Source organism: Periophthalmus magnuspinnatus, chromosome 7, assembly GCF_009829125.3.
Source record: "Periophthalmus magnuspinnatus isolate fPerMag1 chromosome 7, fPerMag1.2.pri, whole genome shotgun sequence".
Classification (NCBI taxonomy): domain Eukaryota; kingdom Metazoa; phylum Chordata; class Actinopteri; order Gobiiformes; family Gobiidae; genus Periophthalmus; species Periophthalmus magnuspinnatus.
This window is the reverse complement of record NC_047132.1, coordinates 18,889,215-18,911,725: the sequence shown is the minus strand read 5'-3', so window position 1 is coordinate 18,911,725 and position 22,511 is coordinate 18,889,215. Positions and strand designations below refer to the sequence as shown.

At 38.7% G+C, this 22,511-nt stretch overlaps 1 protein-coding gene across 3 annotated transcripts in view; it reads right to left on the bottom strand.

The window, feature by feature from the left end:
- arhgap4b (Rho GTPase activating protein 4b) overlaps positions 1-22,122 on the bottom strand; it is a 28,577-nt gene extending 6,455 nt beyond the window's left edge. For 2 of the 3 annotated variants that reach the window (XR_008648731.1, XM_033969566.2), the window contains exons 1-16: positions 21,959-22,122; positions 12,630-12,905; positions 10,276-10,447; positions 9,093-9,255; positions 7,509-7,571; positions 7,257-7,430; positions 6,528-6,656; positions 5,867-6,088; positions 5,672-5,773; positions 5,352-5,537; positions 5,183-5,267; positions 4,506-4,533; positions 4,269-4,365; positions 2,716-2,776; positions 2,561-2,638; positions 37-165 (exon numbers count right to left, since the gene is read on the bottom strand). Coding sequence is in view for 2 of the 3 variants with exons in the window: in XM_033969566.2 (XP_033825457.1) it covers positions 37-165; positions 2,561-2,638; positions 2,716-2,776; positions 4,269-4,365; positions 4,506-4,533; positions 5,183-5,267; positions 5,352-5,537; positions 5,672-5,773; positions 5,867-6,088; positions 6,528-6,656; positions 7,257-7,430; positions 7,509-7,571; positions 9,093-9,255; positions 10,276-10,447; positions 12,630-12,699 (1,759 nt within the window). In the remaining variant the exon portion in view is untranslated. Of the gene's footprint in view, positions 1-36; positions 166-2,560; positions 2,639-2,715; positions 2,777-4,268; positions 4,366-4,505; positions 4,534-5,182; positions 5,268-5,351; positions 5,538-5,671; positions 5,774-5,866; positions 6,089-6,527; positions 6,657-7,256; positions 7,431-7,508; positions 7,572-9,092; positions 9,256-10,275; positions 10,448-12,629; positions 12,906-21,958 lie in introns of those variants that run through there. The other variant, XM_055222940.1, reaches the window with a different exon arrangement.
- Positions 22,123-22,511: the final 389 nt, after the last annotated feature.

The following is a 22,511-nucleotide window of genomic DNA, read 5'->3' as shown; positions in this document are numbered from 1 at the left end:
TGCTCTGTATTCACATATAAGGAGAGGTAGACTTACGGACGCAATCGAGCAGCTGGTTGTAGGAGTCATAAGGAAACAGAGGAGGCTCCAGGCCTCTGAAATACAGCTTCAATACCCCGGCCACTGAGTCAAGGTCACACTCACTGTCCGACAGAGGGTCCTCTCCTGAAACACAGCATATAGCTAACTGATCACATGTCTTTATTGATTCAAAAACATTTTATAAACAAGGACTGTCTAAATTTACTTCTGCTCTGAACACATGACAATTTGGTCTATATTATATTTAAAAAAATGGGAGCAACAGATGAACTGGTGATCTGGAAACTGTTTTGTGAATCTATACTTGAGATGTTGCAGTCCAGTTAATAAATATTGCATGGTTAGGTTTAAAATTGTAAATGCCTAATAAGGGTTTTAGTTATTATAGGTGTTTAGAATCTACTTAATTTAACTACAAAGCAGCGGATAGCTTCAACACATTTCTGACATGTTTAAACTAGCTATAAATGTCTGCCTAAAGTCCTCTCAGGTAAGTGTCAATGTTCTTTTACCTAGATTAGATAAAAAAAAAAAAAAAACTCTTTTACATCTGCCTGTTCCTTGTACACTGTGTTCACTCACTGAGTTCTAAAAGCCTGACTCTCACGCACTTAACCTCTGAAAAGACATGCAAACAGTGAGCCAAAGGGAAAAAATAGCTGTCACAATTAAACTTTAATGTTCCCCGTGTATTCACTGAAAAGAGTGATGCCTGAAACAGAGACAGGTCTGTTACTTTTCACAAAGAAGCCATGACAAAGACAAACTGCAAGAATACATGTACAAGTGTACTGTGCACTGTGTGTACCATAAACAAACTGGGGAACACTTTATAATAACTACACCATAACGAGCCATAATAAAGCAACAAGAAAGAATAGTTTATATAATAGCTAGTTAAGAATGATTCGAACTTAGTAACTATTAATGAAGAAATCAATAGTCAGTTCCTAAACTGAATGCTTCTTACTTATGACATATTGGTTTCTTTAGTCCCCCTTTTTAAACAGAGGGCTCACCACCCCAGTCTGGAAATCCAGAAGTACTGTCCCCAACCGCCATGCAATGTTACAGAGGTGTGTCAGCCAAGACAGCCCCACAACATTCAGAGACTTAAAATACTCAGGGCGGATCTCGTGCACCGGGGGAGTCTTGCCACCGAGGAGCTTGCCAACCACCTCAGTGACTTCAGCCAAGGTGATGGATGAGTCCGTCTCCAAGTCCTCGGTCTTTGCTTCCTCCTTGGAAGAAATGATGGTGGGATTGAGGAGATCCTCAAAGTATTTTTTCCATCATCCTACAACATCCCCAGTCAGTGTTGGTGAAGCACTGCTTCCACCACTTGAGATGTCCGATGGTTTACCAGAAGTTCTTTGAGGCCGACTGATACGCCTCCTCCATGGCCTCCCCAAATTCCTCCAGACCCCAAGTTTTTGCCTCTGAGACCGCACAAGCTGCGACACACTTGGCCTGCTGGTACCCGTCAACTGCCTCAGGAGTCCCACAAGCCAACAAGGCTCGATAGGACTCCTTTTTCACATTATCCCTTACTTCTGGGGTCTGCCATCGGGTTCAGGGATTGCCACCAGGACAGGCAGTACAGAGCTTACCAAAGCGGCCACATCTACAATAGAGGTGGAGAACATGGTTCACTCAGACTATCCCCAACCTCCCTCAGGACCTAGAAGAAGCTGTCCCTGTGAGTAGGACAGAAGTCCAATAATGAAACACAGCTTGGGTTGAGATCAGAGAGGTCTTTCTTCCTGATCACCCCTCTCCAAGTGTCACTGTCATTGGCAACGTGGGCATTTAAGTCCCCCAGTAGAACAAGTCCCCCGTCAATGCACTGTGTAGCCCCCAGGAAGGCTGTGCTGATGTTCGGCCCATAGGCTAGCACAGCAGTGAGAGACCTGTCCCCGACCCAAAGACACAGGATGAACTCTAACTCGTTGCAGCTGAGCTGTGGGGCAAAAAGAAAGCCCACACCAGCCTGCTGCCTCTACCCACGCAACGTCAGCAAAGTTGAGCGGGGACGTTCCATGTCCCCAGAGCCAGTTTCCATATCCGGAGATCTGGTTGTCACGGCCCCCATCTTCGAGTGATTCAGATCCCTCTGCACCGGCCCCTTACAGATCCTCCTGGGAAGATGGCCCCATATTGCTCCTTTGGGCTGTGCCCAGCCACCCCATGGGGGAAGGCCTGGCCACCAGACGCTCGAGGTCAAGTACCCACACCAGGCTAGGTCTCAGTGATGCCAGTCCGGGTGACGTAACTGTCGTTGATTTTTTACTTATCACAAGAGGCTTTTGAACCGCTCTTAGTCTGACAAGTCACCCAGGAACTGTTTGCTATAGGTGACACTACCAAGAGCATGAAGCCCCCAATAACATAGCTCCCAGGATCATTAAGGTGCTCAAACCCCTCCACCAAGTTAAAGTGGTGGTTCATACTCTTTACACACATTGGAATTTCTAACACAACCCTCTAACCCTCATTATGGTGTTTAGAGTGACTATACCTCTCTCGAAAGCATCTCTAATAAGGTTGACTTCCCTCTGAGAGCCAGGGACTCGGAATATCCCCTCATGATGCAGACCTGAGCGAAGAGCAAAGCCACTGTAAGTGCCCCACAAAAGCTTACCAACTGTCTACAACTCCACAGCACTGACTCACCGTGAAGGTTTATGAAACGAATGCAGCTTTCAACCACCACAGGGATCTGCTGCCCAGAGCTCTGCACATGGAGAGGACACACAGATTAGAATGAGAGCTCAGAAAGATATGAGCACACAACAGTTCATGAATAGCTACACAAAAGTGATGCTGACTCAAAAAGGCTTAAGGGCCACGTCTACTCAGATACCCCAGAGTGGGCGCTCAATCGCAAATGCCATTTAACAAAAGCAGTCTGTGGGTGAACTGCAAATGATATTCTAAACAGAACCAATACACACATGGGTAAGATAGTCATCTACGAAGTAAAAAGTTCATTAAGTAAAAAGTAAGTAATATGCATGGATATAACATGCAAAGGGTGCAAGGAATCCACTGGCACTGTACTGAGGAGTGAAGTAGTTGGTTATTTAAGTACTGATCAAATCAAAATGACTATGGTGGTGGTGTATGGACATTCAGGACTTCCTAGATTACCACTTGATGACATCATGCAGTGTGCCCAAGCAATTATGGTACAATTTCTTGCAGTTCTTGTCACATTCATATCTCTGAAACTGTGTAGAAATATCAATGGGATAACTCTGCTTTTTGAACACACTTTGGACATGCTACTCACATACTGATCTTACATTTTACATATGGACATACAAATATCTATGTAGACCAGGCCCAAAAGCAATGAGGATAAAACATATTTTGCTGCATGCAGAGGAAAAGGGGACAGCTGGGTGTGATACCTGAGTCCGGGACATTCTCCTCCTCCTCCTGCACCAAGCCAAAAACAGAGTGGCAGGGACAGATAAGAAGAGAGGGGAGCGTAAAAAATAAGGGTATAGAGATTCAGCAGCAAAAGGGGGGACACAAGGAGAGAGGAGAGAGCGGAGGCCAGAGCAGTAATCCCTTCAGAGAGGGCACATGAAAGGGACTGAGGAAGGGAAGAAGCCGCAGTAAGCACCAGCAAACAGAGAAATGCCAAATACCCCAGAGCATGGACAATTTGAGAATCCCAGGTCTATTCTACTGCCCCCCTTTGACAGAAGTGTTCTCTGTGAGGTCTAGAGGGAGGTGAACAGCAGTAGAGCTAGTGATGTAGTCGCTGGATCACTTTTAGGTCACAACTTGAACTCATCATTGCTTAATCTCTTCATATAAAAGATTAAGAACAAGGCATCATACCAGTAGCAATGACAAAGTACTTAGCTCAGAGACTAGATTTGTGCACAACTCACAACAATGATCCATATGTTATCATGCATATGTGTTGTAGTTTTAACCACATTAAGCCATATAATACAATTCACATGCTAAAAGTGTTCATAAATTGAAATGTAAACAACTATAAATGAATATATAAATTAATAATATCAGAGTTCCAGTGTTTGCTAACAGGATTGTGCATTTACAGCAATCTTTTCTATCACAAATGGCAAAAAAGGACAATTTCAGATATTGTTTAGTGTGAATTTAGTCCTTGTTTTTAGTGGTCCCGGCTACATCATTAGCAGAAGCAGAGCAGACGTATTAAAGAGACCCTGTTAGTTCAGTGTTACCTGTATGTAGGAGAGAATGTCTGTGCTGAAGAGTGAGTGGCAGAACTGAGAGACAGGCCTGGACTTCCGCACGCGCACTGACCGAGCACATTGACTTCTGGGAAATATACAATATAGTACATACATGTGGGTGAGACTCAGATAGTGGATTATCGTGTATGCCAAGCACATGTATGGGACCGTCCTCTGCTCTCCTCTCTCCATGTGTCAGATCAATTCTAATACAAAAGTCATTACCTGGAAGGGTCACTATTGACGGCTTCAGCTATGAAAAATAAAACAAAACAGAAAGTAAATACACAAGTACTAGAATATGAATCCTACATGTGCATTTTCAACCTCTGTAATTGAGTGGCGTTTAAGAGCTTAGAATTTAGAAAAGTGTGATTGAATGCATTTCAAAGTGTGTGCTGCAGAGAGATCTGGGTTAGTTGGCAGGAAGACTGTTTTTCAACATATGCTTGTGTATGCTGCCAAAAGAGACGATAGCTAAAGGGGAGAAAGCAGTAGCAACAAATGCCCTATATTTTGTTTTACTAAAGCATTGGTTGTTGCCCTAAACATGGTAGGAAAGGTTTCAAAGAGTTTCCCCACTTTTCAGTTAGATAAAATGATAAAGGTTAACCATTATGTATTTTGTAACTTTCATCATAAAATTACAACAACAAAAATAGACATGAAGGGCCAATAGTGACCTCTATTGCCTCTATTGACCTCTATAGTTTATTGAGATATAAAACGGCAAGACATTTTTAATTAGATTTAGGACAAAAGTAGGCCTTAAAATGAGATATCAAAAGGAAACTGGAAATGTAAAATAACTACATGCAGCTAGTGAATCATGGTAATTAAATACTTAAGGTTATTTAAATTGAGCTATTAAATTAATTCAAATACTACTTGATCCAATGTACCTTTTTGTATGGCATCTTGTAGAAGATCATGTTTGGCTTGAAGTTTGGAGGACAGGGAGCTGCTGGTGAGGAACTCCTTAACTTTCTAGAGATGAAAAATGGACAGATGTAATCATAAACTTACATGCATTTACTTGAAATTTGCATCAAATTTAGGGAATGATTGTACTGTAAAATAGAAGGTCTCTGTCTCCTGCTGATTGGCTCTGCGCTTGGCGAGAGCAAGTTTGGGGGCAGTGCTTCCACCAGGCGGCTCATGGGATTGGTTGCTTGGCACATCAGGGGCAGGATTGCTGTCACTGTCACCCATATTATCCAGCAAAGCAGTAAGTGTAGCTTTGAGGGTTTTACTGATCTGAAAAAAAAAACAAAAAAAAAAACAGGCCCAGATAAAAGCCCAATTCTAGACAGTGTTAGATAACATCAACACTGAGTCAGTGAGAGTGCCACACTGAAACTTTGAAAGATTCATAATCACATGATACTGACCTCTTCTGTTTCCAGGGTAACAGCAGCGAGTCGAGACTGGAGCTGTTGGAAGCGGGTCTCAAGCTCGTACCTGACCTGGCTCTCCGCACTGACCTCGCACACCTGGAACAAACAAAAACAATACAACAATACAATAATTTATGAGGCTTTGGCCAAAACCCAGCTGTAAGTTAAGTCTTCAAATATTATTGTTACCTGATCTCCTTCATGCGGGTGATAGTTGAATCTAAACGGCAAGCAGAAGGCAGTGTCGTGCTGCTGCAGAAGTGCATCTCTGTCTCCACTCTGATCCAGGGAGGTCACAGCCGTCTCCAGCTGCTTTAGACCAGACTCCTCTGTCTTAAGAATGCGCCATCTATTGGTCAGGTAGCACTTCATCACCCTTTCCACAGACTGGTGGAAACCCAGGTCACAGCACTAATTCAGGAAATAACAAGGACAAAAAACAAATCTGGATGTTGATGAATGTTGATACTTAAAGGTTCTGTACCTGATTTTGGAAAATGTTGGCTCAGTTTGAACAGTTAGCCCTGTGCCCTTACCGCTTTCTCACTATTGAATCATCACAGTTAATGCCTTATGGTTCTCAATCAACAAAATGCCTGAATGGCCAAAAGTGTAGTTATTTGTAGTTGTTTTTATGATTCTTATCCAACAAAATGTTTTTTATTCAATTAGTCTCTTTATTCATTTGGTCTCTTTATTCGCAAATAACAGCTTTTAGAGGAAAAAAGTTAAGTCCAGGACCTTTAAAGCTAAAGTATCAATATCCAAATAAGATGGATAGCTACGTTTCCAGTTAGGACACCAGAATGAAATGTATGTTTAGTATCCTGGATCTGAGGTAGCTCCTTACATCAATGAGCGTGCTGACGTCCTGCAGGTAGTACTTGTTCATGGCTGCGTTGGCTGCTGCCAGATTCAGCAGGTAGTCATTGCGAGCTTTAGTGCACTTGAGCTGGGTCTCCTGCACTCGGCCATGTCTCTGTCAAGTGCACATAAAACAACATTATGTAAGAGTCCAGGGTGGCATGGTTGTTGAAATATTTAACCAGAAATTATGATTAGAATCTAGCGCTAAATTGCAATACATTATGCAAAATAGACATACTCTATGCAGCTGTACAACTTATAATAGATGACCTTCCATAAAGCCTATGCAGCTTTAGTCATCTCTCACACTGCATTTTCTTATATCATCTCTTGCACTGTATATGTATTGTCTATAATATAGTATTCATGGTCATATGCCACTTGTTTATATGCAAATCTGTATATTGTTCCCATTACTACGTTTAACTTATACACATATTGTTTTTAACAAATATGTATTTTTTTTAAAATTACAATTATACTACTACTTTTTGCTTTTCATTTTCATTAGTCCATAATCAGTCAGAGTTATATTAACCAGGCCAAACAATGCATGGCCTGTTTTTAATACAGTCTACACAATACATAGCATACTGCAGGCACTTTTGCAATACTCTTTCAGGTGTGTGCACAGACACAGGAAGTGGTTGACTCTTGAGTGCAGATAGTTGAACACTTCCTCTGCCGCATTCAGGGCCATTAGCTCTGTCACCTTCTCCATTAATCTCTCCATCTTCTTGACGGAGCTCCGCCTCTGGCTTCCTGATTGGCCGATGCCGAGCTCAGCTGACTTGCCAGTCTGCCTCTCCTCCAATCGCTCTGCCTCTTTGAGCTTCCCCTCAGCAATCAGACAGTCTGTGTGGTACTGGTTGTATGTCTTTAAGGCCTGCAGAGGAGTACAAAGTGTGTGTCTTAGTGACAGAATTATTTAATGCTGTTTTCATTGTGAGTTCAAATGACTCACAGTCTGAAGCTCAGTGGTGACCTTTAGCAGCTCATCTTGCATCTGGGTCCCCACTTCTTTACTCTGGAATGCACAAAGGTAGAGGGCATTAGCCATTAGCATAATATCTCACAATGTAAAAGTTAAAGCAAAAATTACTACAATATCAGAACCATTTATATCACACCAACCTACTCACAGTATATCTAAAATTCAAAACTCCATTTCAACACTAAGGAAAAGGTCACTACTCTATGCAGTATAAAATATGTTACTTCAAGAGAAACAAATTGCATAAACATATTTTCTACATTATGGACTTTCACAAGTTGAAATATTGTACTGAAGGATAGTGAAGCTAAAAGCGCATTAAAGATTTAGGTTGTACACCTCTAATTAAGATTCTGCTCACTTTTCCTCCATGACAAAGTACAAACTGTGTCTGACACCCGTTAATCTCAGCAACCGAGTCCAGGTACTTCATTTCCCTTTAAAATGAAGACACCACAGATGCCAGAGTGGTACAAGACAGATATAGTAGTGTATTAAGCAGAGGACATTTGAAGTAGTGGGTTTGATTTGAACAGAACTAATTTGAAACACTGGATTAGATTTGCTATTCAAAGATATTTGGAGATTTGGTACAATCAAACAGGTAAAATCAAGATACAACAAATGCATGCATTTTTATGGGTACTTGGTATTAAACTGTAAAAAATGTATATCACAATTTAGCATTTTGTTAATTGTAAACCACAGTATTAATCTAAAACAACTTAAACCGTTGAGCTCACACTCTCACACACCTCTCATCACCGGTGCAAGTATTCAGTATAATTAAAAGTAATGAGAGGAGTTCAGACCACACACCATGCAGTCCAGTAGTGTCAGAGGAAGAGCTCTCCAGATTTATACCATTTGGAGTCTATTTTTGACAGAGGTTAGAGCCCTTGAATAAGTAAATAGTTATCGTGTGAACATGTGGTCTCGTGCATGCCACAAAGGCAGTGACCACAACAGCACAGCTGAGCATCACCGCTCTGTGTGAGTGTCACACCTTAACAAAATCGCTCCAACACTGGACCAGATGCAGTTTGAGCGAGGTTTAATAAAACCAGGTCTATCCACTTCCTGTTCAAAAAAATCAGGAATCATGAAAACCAGCTGACAATAATGTTTAAAGATGACTTTTCACTGATGAATCACAGTTCCACAGTGTATTCAGACAGATTTTTTTGTCTTCCCAGGTAATGGCAACCACACAAATGGGAAAACTCACCTACTCACTTTTATATAAAAATAAAAAGTTACAGTATTTTTTCCCAAATTTTAAAGTGCAATATGTTGCTACAGAAAAAAAATCACAATAAATTTTATTATTAAACCTATTCCATACCACTGACAAAGGAACCCTATCACACAGCCCTAATACTACTTAAAAATAAGGAACACACGATAAATATTGTGCCTGAAAATATATTGTTCTTTAGTATATACTAATTATTGTGGCAGGTCTCCCTTGAAACAAGATATTTAGGCTTAACTTGTGCAGCAGACTGTGAAGCTCCCATACCACACAGAACTTGAGTGGAGTTGAGTCTTTACCCTCTTGTGCAGGCGGTGTGTGTCCTCAGTGCTGTGTGTTAGCCTCTGGGTCAGAGTGTTACAGCAGGTGTCCCCCAGAGAGGCATGCTCCCGGCTCATCAACCGTGTCTGTGTAAGGAGGACGGTCCAAACCTGGCACACAGACTGGCCCCACTGCTCCTTCCTGCACAAACAGTTGTCTGATGATGCTGCTCAAATTATTGACCATGGAACACCAAGAAGGTAGCTATCAAAATGTTAACAATTAGAAAAGAAATACTAACTGCAATATGAATGTTTCCCTAAATAAAAATGCATACACCTTAAAATAGTATTCTCACAAAAACAAAGATTTTAGTTTTTCCCCACTTCTCTTTTTAATTAGCAAATTTTCAAACATACTAAACTGGTCTTTTTCTCATAAAAAGATATTACTGGCAGGTTTAACAGCTGTGAAAAAACTCCTGGCCTTTCGCTGGATATATATATATATATATATATATATATATATATATATATATATATATATATATATATATATATATATATATATATATATATATATATATATATATATATATATATATATATATATATATATATATATATATATATATATATATATATATATATATATATATATATATATATATATAGCAGCAGCATCATATATATTTATTTATTTATTTATTTATTTATTTCAATCTGACTACATAACTTATCCTGATGTATAAAATTACTAACCGGTTTGTAGCAGTGCCAACCACCCACCTTACTCCAGCTGACGAACAAAGCAGAGCTTATCATCCATACAAGTATTGGACCTTAAAGCTACCATCCATTGGTTTATATGATTTTTTTGTCCTCCTTTGTCAAAGCTTGCACACTATCAAACTGCAGCAATGTGAGAATGCAGCATGGCCGGGTTAGCCAGTTTAATTACAGATGGTAGCTTTAAGACCCAACTACTCACCAGCTACCAACTGAAGTCATTTTAAGTCCAACTTTGGACACCTTTTAAAGTCTGCTGACGAAACTGTACAATCACACACTCACAGTCTCCTTTCATTGGCAAGACAAACAATTGGAGTTTGTTGATTAATGAACCAGAATCAGAACTCAAGATTAGAGAGTCAAAAGTCAAATAAAGTGGCAAAGAGTGGCTTTTCTCCATGTTCCTGTGATGTGGATGGCTGGCACTCACTTCTTGGTCTTGTGGGTGAACCTCTCGGTGAGTTTGTCCAGAGCGCGGGCGTATTCCGACTCGATGTCTCCACGGCGACGGAGGAACTCTGAGAGGTCTGAGAGCTGCTGCTGTTTCACCTCCACCTGGGAGTCCAGGATCTTCATCTGCTCTCCCAGTTGAGCCCGCAGGTCTAATGCATGAATGGAAAAAATACATCAAAGGGATGGGTAATATTGCAAATATATATTTTGTCACTATCCATTTAAAAATCTTTTAGAATGGGGCTGTCTTTTATTTTATGATAGCTTTTAGCAATGAGTTTCAGAAATAGTTGCATCCACATCTATTTGTCAGTTGATTTAAAACCTGGAAATTCAACTTAAATAGGTCCATACTCACTTAATATAAGATGGAAATAAATACTTCGCCTTTACTCTAGCCACAACAACTGTGACATAACAACAGCCTTATTCGTTGCATAGCAATTGCTAGGTAAAATCTTCTTTTCTATGGCTGTGCCTGATGTCCTGAGCTAAACTGTCAGATTGGTAAACCTGCTGCAGTTAAACATGACCATGAGAAACAAGCCGGTCTCATGTGTTCCTTACAGTCCCATGCACACGGTCACATTAGTACAGTGGAGCAGACGACATGAGGGCAGTCCAGAAGTAATGTGCTACAGAGGATTATGAGATATAGGTCTATAGAACTATTTATATCCAGATTCCTGACATAACCTCTGTGTACACATGAAAACATCTGTGCTGACGCTGTGACAGGCTAGCTCTAGCACAAACATGGTAAGGGCTAAAGGAAATTGCTAAGTGGTAGTGATAAAAAAAATTTAAAAAAAGTATTCCAAATTCAATAGACAAATGTAGTTTTAACAATATCTTCTGAGGTAAATATCTGTATTGCTCTCCTAAATCTGTATGTCAGTGTTATCAATCTGCAGTAATCTGCAATACTGCATTACGATGTGAATCACCACAAGTTTAATGATAAGATTAGTGATCTACCTATATTGTACATGCCCAATGACACTTGCTTTCTACAGTAGTTTTCATAACATTTTAGCTTTTATGTTACTAGTGTTCGTAGCATTTAAGCTTTTATGTTACTTAGATTGTATTTTAGAGTATATTTTAATATTTCATCATCATTTTATCATCATTGTTACGATCACTGATGTGTCTCAATTACAATTCTCCCTTTGTCATCCTATATTTTATAAGAGTGAGTTTGGAACTGGCAACCCTTTAGTTAAAGCTTAAACAATTCTGAATTTTTGATCTTTGTGTTTGCAGCTTCTTTTCTCTTTTGTGTGAGTTGGTGCGTACACAGCTCGGGGGTGAGTGGATGTGAGGAGACAACATCACTACTTCTGCTATAAATACATTCTTGTAGTACAGTACACTGAGCTAGACACAGCAGAGCAGCACATGACCCGCACACTGCTGCCATGGCCAAATGTTATTAGTGCATGCTTAATTATTACACTTTGATCTCATAATTTATCAGAACATGGGGTGAAAACACGCATAGTATTACTGTGGAAGCAACAAAAAGTTCATTGACTTGCTGTTTCGTGTGTGTCTCCCATTGAAAAGATATCTCATTTTGTAAAAATGAGCCTCTAATGAAGGGTTGAACCTCTTTAAAATACTTTCAAACTACCACTCCAACTATTTACATAATTACAGTATACAATATCATTTTAGACAAGAATATAATAATAAGCATTTTATTTCTGATACAGTGTTGGTTGTAATTTTTTGTACATGCACTTCTAAATAAGGAACAATCTGCTCACATTAAAGGAGGAAACTACCTTTTTCCAGCTTCATATTTTTGCATATATAGCAAGCATGTTGTCTTGTCTTGCCCAAAAAAACAATTTCAGAATAAGGTGAGGTTCCAATGCATATGATGAGTAAGAGTTTTTATATATATATATATATATATATATATACACACACACACACACACACACACACACACACACACACACAGCTGGGGTACTGGGGTACTGGATTTTCAAACCAAAGGAGAAGTCATCTCAAAGGGTCATATAGTGACTTACATACATGGCTATTTCTTACAAGGTCTGATTTTTTGATTTTTGTCACAGAGTTCTCATTTAATGATACAGTTTGTGATACATCCAAAACATCGGTAGACAATCGCAGAAACATACACATTATATGCATTTGTATGCATAGGAGCTGAAAAGCTCTGTGACTCTATGGTTGGTTGAGTGCGGAAACTGTGCCCATCCATGTGCATCCATGCATGTATTAACACACACATCCACAAATATACATACAACACAAATAGAATAAACCTAGCCACCCAGTGGTCCAGGCACCCACCTTTCATCTGCGACTCATACTCGGCCAGACTGCCCTTCTCCCTCCTCAGCTTGCCGTGTGATGTCATCATGGTTGACCCCGAGACCTTGGCTTGTCACTGTCCTCGCCGGTTCCCTCTCTCAACCTGGGAGAGTGTAAGTCTGTGACCTTTGACCTGGGTGATTCGTCTCCCGCGTGACCCTGCAACCTCTACAGTGTCATGTAGGTCTGTGATGAGATGTCAGTGCATATGCTGTGTCCATGAGGTCCTGCAGGCAGATCCATAGGTGAAGTGACCTGAGCAGAAGGAGAGATAAGACAAGGCAATTTCGATATCAATACTGCATACTTTCTTCTGGCTCAAATTTCGACTCTACTTATTGATTACTGAAAATCGTATTCATCCATTTTATGCTTGCCTTTTCTTGTGTCTTGCTGCAATGCAATGTGACTATGGCTGAGATGCAGAGTAAGGCAATTAGTGATGTCCACAAAGTAAAAAAAACCTTCATGGGGAGTTCTATACAATGCAATAATTGTTAGTTAGTAACAATTAATTACTGACAATGAAAGGAAAAGAAAAACAAAGAAACAACAACAAAATGAATAAATACATTAAATTAAATAAAAATAAATAAATAAAGATACTGGCCAGAGTTTAGATCAGAGATAACGTTTCTAATGCCCAATGTCACAAAAGGGCAGTATATTCAAAATTACAATCATTTATGTATCAATGTTAAGTTAATCTATTTTTGTTATTTTGCAATGAGGTGAGTAAGAACCACAAAACTTTCCCTTTCTTACATAATTCACAGCATAGACCTGGGTCAACAGTCAATGTGCTTGCACTACATTTTAATGCACCTGTAATTGACTACGGTAAAGCTCATCCCTGCTCTAAACTACATGAGGACCCTGGAGAGGACAGTGGGGCCAAAGGACAGTGAGATTTATGTAGAGTGATATGAGAGAATAAGAGAGCGAGGGAGCCCTAAGACAAATGAGGTCAGGCCAGTCAAGAGGAGACACTGACACCAGAGGAGATTGGACATGAAGGACAGTGTGCAGCGGACAGCGGATAGGAACCACGGTGGTGGGTGCTTGAAGGGGGAGGGGTCAGAGAGGACAGAGGGGGGGTGGGGGGAAAACTGCAGTAACAAAGGGCACACAGAGGCTCGAGGTCGGACCATTACATATCAATACAAGACGTGGTGAGGTCTTATAAAATGCTACTTGCATTTATTTGCAATGGAATGGATGCTCATTGCCCACCATAACACTGTTACTACAATTACAGATGCCATATTTGTGAAAATATATTTAGGTCACTTTCTGGTAACAGCTGGCTAAAATTACTGCTAGCAGAACTAGTATGCGTAACCTTTCCCTTAATACCAGTTAGGAGTAGGGCTGCTTGATTATGGCACTAATCACAATCATGATTATTTGGTTTATAATTGACACCATTAGCTTAAACCACTACTTCTATATTGTCAGCATTAACCTGTAGAAATGTAGAGACATGACATATTTCATTTATAATGTTCTTTTCACATTGTGTTTTCCAATCTAGATTAGAAAAATAGCTCAGCTCTAAGTTTTAATGGGCAGAACATTTGCACAAATAATACTGAACAGAAGTTCAATAATTGTATTTAGTAATTAAATACATTAATAAATCAAATTGAAAATCTGATTAACTGCAGAGCCCTAAGAGCTGACTTAAAGGTAACCAGTCGAAAAAAAGAAACAAAAGAGATTTGCAACATATGTGACCATCATTTCCTAGCCTTTTGCAACATAAATTTAATATATAGATCAAATATCAACTGGATGCATTTGTCTGTTACGAGTGGAGCTCTCGGTAGCTGTGCATTGTGCAGAAAAGAGTTTCTTCACACAGACAGTGATGTCATTGTCTTGCCCATTTTGCTAACTTATTTATTTGTCTTTATTTATAATATTTGTGATCTCATCTCATTGTAATTCAGGTACTTCATGAGGGTACATTTTAAAGAGTGAATTTTTAGTTCTGACAGTTCAATACTTTTACCTGAATGAAAGCAGTCCTCCAATTTAAGCCACAGTTTATCTTGCTATTGAGTTTCAACCTTGAATGCAAACACAGACAGAAGCAACTGCCCACATCCGGTGACAATATCTCAACCAACACAGAGCAACAAGTGCCAGTTTGCTGCTTAAATCATTTTCCCATCCACTTTGAAGAAACCAGAGAGTTCAGTTGACAGACCACAAAGAGTATTGCTTCAGTATATTCTCAACAATCTGAAATTTTGAAAAACTCAACCTTTTTTTTTTACACAAAATATAATGTCAAATTCTTATGGTGTGCTAAATTTGTTCTAGTTTTGAAATGGAAGGATCATCAAGAAAAAAAACAACAACAACATGGCATTTTGTTTGTTTGTTTGTTGTTGTCAAGGAAAGCTGACTGGAGCAATCGCATTATCTGGTTGGTGGCTATATACCTGTAGTTCCAAAAGAAACACACTTTGTTTAACAGAGTGAATTCAACACTATGAACTATCTTTTCTTATTATTATATACTATATAATAGATAATTTGATATTTGATATGATATATCTGATATTTATTTGGAGGTCTAAACAATACTTTGATGGTACTATCTTTGTTGTTCTATTATACCACAGATATAACTGGTTTCTTCTTTTTACATTTGAGAAAAACACGTACTCCAAAAGTGATGACTTTCTCAACAGTTTCAGATAACTGTGATTGTATTCCTTAAAGGTTGAAATGAATAATAATAATAATAATAATAATAATAATAATAATAATAATAATAATAATAATAATAATAATAATAATAATAATAATAATAATAATAATAATAATAATAATAATAATAATTCAATTCATTTATTTTTGTAACGCCCAAAATCACAACAACAGTTGTCTCGAAGGGCGTTCATGTTTTGGTTGATGGGGGAAACCGGAGTACCCGGAGGAAACCCATCCAGACACGGGGAGAAACATGAAAAACTCCACACAGAAAGGCCTGTTATAATAATAATAATAATAATAATAATAATAATAATAATAATAATAATAATAATAATAATAATAATAATAATAATAATAATAATAATAATAATAATAATAATAATAATAATAATGTCCCACCGGGAGGAGGCCCCCGGGGGAAGACCCAGGACACACTGGAGGGACTATGTCTCTCGGCTGGCCTGGGAATGCCTTGGGGTCCCACTGGAGCTGGAGGACGTGTCTGGGGTGGGGAAGTCTGGGAGTCCCTGCTTAGACTGCTGCCCCCGCGACCCGGCCCTGGATAAGCGGAAGAATATGGATGGATAATAATAATAATAATAATAATAATAATAATAATAATAATAATAATAATAATAATAATAATAATAATAATAATAATAATAATAATAATAATAATAATAATGCCATGCACTTGTAATATGCTTTACAGGATTGTCGAAGCCTCTCAAAGCGCAACACTATTTAATCATTCTCTCCACACTCGGTGGTGGTAACTACTATTTTAGCAACAGCTGCCCTGGGGCAGACTGACAGAAGACTGGTTGTTATCATCTGTGCCAAAGCCGCTCCATCTACCACCAATCACACCACTTTGAAACTAGAGAAGATAAGTGAAGTGTCTTGCCTGAGGACACAAAAACAGAACTAGGTCTGAGCAACCTCTGGATTGGAGGACCACAGCTCTAACCACTGAGCCACTGATGCACAAAAATGCACAAAAGGGGAGAAAAATGCATGTACAACTTTCCATGAAATCACCAGCAGTTGCCAAAAAAAGGTCAGTGGAACGTATATACATTTAGAACAAATTTGGAGGTGGTTTCCCAGCAGTCATAGTACATTTGACCTAAAACAACTTCTTCTCAAGGCTCAGAACTGAAAGATAATTGAATAATAGCATTTCAGTGCATGCATAATCATCATTATAACCCGCTCCCTTAAATAACACAACTACAAAGGCAGTAAAATAGCTCCCAGATTAAAGCAGTTTCATTTTCTCCCAACCCAGCATAGAGCAAATGAAGAAATATAGAAAAGAAGATTTAAGTCACTTCTACAGGGCCCTGAGACCTTGGAGGCTCCAGAGGCCCTCATCAGCCAATGACCTTAATCTGCACAGAACAAAGCCCATGTAAATGATCTGAGGAGCTGCTCAGGGGGGGAGGAATTCACAGAAAGAGTTCAGTTAGAGAGAGCGAGAGAGAAGGAGAGAGGGAGGGGGAGAGAGGGAACAGCCAGGGAGGACAGGAGGGATCACACACACTCAAGGTCACAAAGGAGCTGAATCAAATGAGGAAATCTACACGGAATCCCCATACACCCAAATACAAGAAGTTACATAATATAGTAAATGACAAAATAACAATAATTTAGGCAGTGATTTAAATATAAGGTGTATATATTTGAAATGTGAGGGTGTCAAACTATGCCAGGTTCAAACCAGGCTATTCATTAATAAGAAAGTGGCAAAATTAAGTGCTTCTTTCTACTTAGAAAATCTAAATCTGATGTGTACAATTAATTCAACTAATCAACGCCTTGAGATAATTATCTGCCTTTCCTTCAAAAATACCACCATTCTGGCCATAGTTTCTAGCCTATAAGTACAAAGATAACCCATAGTGTTGACATGCTCTACAGTATAAGTACTTGCATGTACTAGGCAGAGTTTCACAAAAGATGCTCCTCCTGTACCACACAGTTTAATTATATGAGGTCAAAGTTAGCACTAAATGCACCCTAAATACAAATCACTATAACATGGAAATTATTATGAACTAGTCCAATAAGCAAGTCAAATGTCATGATACATTTGTGCTGCATACTATCCAGTACAGCAAACAAATCAACTACTGTGTTTTGAAAGTCTATGGGGAATAGGACTTATTACAGAATACAAGCTGTACATTGTCTGTGTTGGCTACATGGGAATTTCCTCACACCACTCAAAGCCACTTTCAAACACTGTTAGCTGCAGCCTGACCCCTTACTGTTGACAACTTCATGTTTTGTCCCTAAGTGTACGCCCATAATCTGTCAGGACCGCAGCTGTTTTCTAGGCACCGAACAACATCTCAGGAGGACACTGCAGAACTGTTACAGATCTGTACTCAAATGAGAAAAATATGGATGACTTCAGACTGAGCTCACTTCCTCCAAACTTTAAGGAACATTTGACATTTGGTGCATTTGATTCAACTGCTTTGCCTGAGCTCATAGTCTTGTGTCAGCCCTGATGTGCAGCTGCGAGGCTTTCATAGAAGATGCTCCTTTCTAAGTCATGAGCCATCAAATGGAAGTTTTTACAGAGTGACTGAAGGCACAGAGCCATCACTACAATGACCGAGAGACACTGTAGCAAAAAAGTTGTTGTGTAGGGCGTTAGTTTTATACAGAAAAAGTACTAGGAGACAATGCATTTATGTAAAAACAGATTAAACTTGTGAATCATGAGTTTAATTTACCTGTTTACATATAAATACCAAACAAGGCCTAATCTTTAGCTAACACACTCATTTGCCAACTTCTCCTTTTTACTAATGTTTCATACAAATTCTTAATATAAATAAAATGATACAAATTTTGGTCGACTAAGACACCATCAGCCAATTAATTGACTAAACGATTAAAGGCCTACAGCCCTAGAATTTGTATGTCTGTGTTTTTATTGAACTTATGACAAAACTGTAAATGCAGTTTGATTCTGTCAGATAAACATGCACTCGGGTTTTGTGTACTTATTTTCATAGATTTTGTTAGCTATTGCATTTTCTCATGGACTTAGTGAAATAATAATAATACCAGTATTTATTTGAATCAGTTGTGTAAGAAGGAAAGTAAGAAAGTTCTTTACAGGCTTGGTATAGATACTGCACAGGGACATTACTATCTTATTAATCAATCAAGTCACTAAAAAGTAAGACTTTCTTGTAAACAACCTGACCAGAGCAAACTAGAAATCTGTGTGAGTGATGCTGCAGCAGAGGGCACTTAAATATGTAACACAAGTCCAGAAAGCAGCGGAGAGCGTTCATCTGTATGTGTGGAGAGTGGTGTGGAGAAGTGGTGTAGCCCTGACATGAAATATAATGGAATTAGCCTATTAAATCAGAGGCAGACAGCAGAGGTTCTGTCAGCTTAGGGCTTATAGTAGCATCCTCTGCAGGTGATTAAAACCCGCTGGAATTAATGCGAGCCAACAGCTGCTGTCAACCATTTTTGTCTTTTTTGAGGGAAATGACTTATAACTGGGTATGTTAATCTAATAGGCTGACACAAGCAAACCATTCGATCATTTCATTAAGATAACCGTGCGAAGCTTTCTGCAACAAGTAGAGCTGTGATGAGATTTAGGCCGATGAGAGATTAGCCATGCAAACGAGTCAAATCCTAATTCAGAGAAAAGTTTCCCCCAAGCTACACTCGTTAGGAATCTCACACATCCTTTTTGTGACTGCAGCAGCACGGGAAATTATATCTGATGGAGAGAATAATCCACAAAATCTCACTAGAAATGTCTTAGCACTACTTAAAGGGCCTATATTTACTCTATTTTCTGATCTATGTTATAATGTTGTTTCCTCATCAAAAACAGGAGGTTTCATTACACATTTTTAACACACAAATCTTGCATATTTAGGCTGAGTTCTTCTCTCAAACAGAAAACAGAAAACACCCTATTCCACCTTGTCATATGGTAGTACAGAAAGTGCTCTACTGTGTTTTTAAACTCCATACACCTTCACTAGAATCATGATTTCAGCACTGGCTGGAACTGCCTATCTCTACTGAACTAAAGGTAAAAGATAGCTATAAAATTGAAAACTACCACTTCATGATATCACAAGGTGAAACAAAGCATTTTGAGATTTGGAGATGTAGACAGACTAATAATAATGAAGGATTACTCGAACATGTGTGAATGAAACAAAACACAACTCCAGATATGCTTTTGATGAGGTATCAGCATTCTAACATGAATCACATCACACAAATCCATTTTTTGTAATAGAGGACCTTTAAAAACTGACAAAACAGCTACTCCTACTTTTTTGTTTTTACCTAATCCAAGCAAATTTATATATATATATATATATATATATATATATATATATATATATATATATATATATATATATATATATATATATATATATATATATATATATATATATATATATATATATATATATATATATATATATATATATATATATATATATATATATATATATATATATATATATATATATATATATATATATATATATATATATTTATTTATTTATTTATTTATTTTTTTTTTTTTTTACACCAATTTAATTAATTATCTGCATTTTTATTCAACACAATTGATCAAAATGTATAGCTCAACACTGATTTATAGGTGACGGGAATTCTGTGTCTCATAAAGTATACTGGAGGTTGATGAAGTGTGAAAAAAACACACTAGCAAGGTTCGAACTGGCAATCTTCCGGTGAGTAGGGTGAATAGATCACTGACTCACTTATTTAATTTTAGTACTCAAGCCTCAAAATGAAAGGATTAAGCTCAATAAGGCGAAACACACTTAGAAAGTTAAGGAGCCATCTTTCAGATTGTGTATTATGTTAAAGAGTCTCTCCCCCATTCCCTTTAGATATTAGCCACAACTTCCTTTACAGAATGCATACATATTGGCAGTAAAAAAAAGTGAAATGAAAACAGTCTGACAGTTGAGTGAGAGAGGCCACATCCGCAGTGCTTGGTTTCCTAGGAACCTTTAGTTTGTGGCAACTCATTCATTTCCCTGTCTGTGTTATGATTCTACATACACATACACAGCAGCATTTCTGAAGGTCTCTCACCAAGTTATTGACATTTGGAAAGTTTTTCTTTTTCTTCCACTTTCATAAGTGGAAATGTGTGCTGTATTGGTTTACTGCTGGTGGGTCTTGTACTCAGATTTATAACGTAGATTTATATACTTATGCATAGTTTCTGCTTCTCAATCACTGTTGTACGTTAAATGTAACCCCCTGAAAAGAACTGGCTGTTGCCCAATGTGTCACCCTACTGCAGGCCAAAGAAGCTGGAGTAGGAGATCACATTAAAAAAAAAGAAAAAAGGACCATGTTGCAGTGCAGTTAATAGTATTGATATTTCCCTCACAAACAAGAAATACAATTTTAAAAATTATAATTATCACAACTATATTTTTACGATTCAGTACAATATACCAAGGGCTTCTCCACTGACAATCTCAAGTAGAATTTCACCATTATACCACTGCAGTGAGTTTGCGTCTCAAAATAAAGAGGATATCATTCATGACATGTGATATTTTTGTAGCTATTTGTAGTTATTTCTACTCTTATATAATGCTGATTTATACATTACATGCATCCCTGCTCACAAAAGCATTCAAATGATACAAATGACAAACACCTGTGAGAGTGTCCTCCGGTTCCAAAAGGCTACTCAATATATAGCCACTGCAGCAGTGACAAAAACTTTTGTAACCCACCAATCCAAGATTAAACCAATCAGCTATATAAACTAAACATGGTATATGTTCCTACTGTTCTAAAGAAATTTACTACCATCACGACATGGGTAATGCTGTTTTTTCATGCAGGCATTGCAAAAACCAGCAACCTTTTCTATTTATGGTAGTACAGTACGTGATGTGAACACTGTTCCTGTCTGCTTCTCAGAAGTGGAAGGTTGCTGACATTTCTATTGTATGGAATAATACCTAAATATTGACGAAATATCTTTCAAAGACATTTTTGTCTCTCAGATTTATTTATGGCTTTTGTATTTGCGTGACTATTTTACAATTATTGTCTAGTTATTAGTATGCAAGCTTTCTGTATATACACCACTGTAAGAGCCACTTAAGGACAGCAAACAAACCTCTGTCCACTTTGGTATTTCTGTACTACTACATGCATTTCATTCCCATTGCTTAATGGTCAGTATAAATTAGACATGTGAGAACCTCAGAGGACATCTAAACAGAGAGTCGATTTATATCTATGAATGGTCATAAATCACTGGTATGGTCAAGAAGGTGCCCCACACAACGGCCACACAAATACTCACAACACAACAGCCTGCGAGCCTGGCTGAAAATGGTGCACACATATTACATAATTGATACCTCTTCAGTGAATCTGCAGCCTACATCCATTTGTCCACTTCAGAGGCAGCAGCAGAGGAAGTGAATGTAAGGTTAAACACGCACCCTCCAAACTCCTGACTTTTGCATGAAGACATCACTTGTGCATGTAAACAAATGACATGACAGCCCTACCTTCCTCACATACTTGTCCTCTTCCGTCGTATCTGTCTATCTTCTCTCTTCTGCGCTCATCCCTCCATCTCCCTGTGGCACACGAGACAGAACAGTGTTTGAATGTGACAGATTTCTCTTACACACACACGCTCTCATCAAAAACAGCCCTCCCCTCTCGCTGGCTCCCTTTCTTCCTTCCCTCCTAAGCCTCTCTCTCTCCCCCTCTCCTAGTCGATCGCTCAGTTGAAGCCCCGCCCCCCACTCCATCCTCTCCTCCGGGCGCCTATAAATACGGCTGCTGCTATGAATATACCATCTTTTCCTCCTGCTCCTCTATCCATCCGTTGATACCCCCCGCCTTCCTCCCTCCTCACTCCATCCCTCTCTCGCTCCAAATGCTTTCCTGATGACCTTGTGTTATTCGCCCTAACAACACAGTCACATGACTGCATCCTGCGATTGCAAGGTGCAGGCTGACAGAACAAGGCATTTCCTCACGCTGACATAAGCTTACTCAAAATATTACCCATGTTCTGGACCACAACGATCATGGTTTCTACTCTAGCGCTTC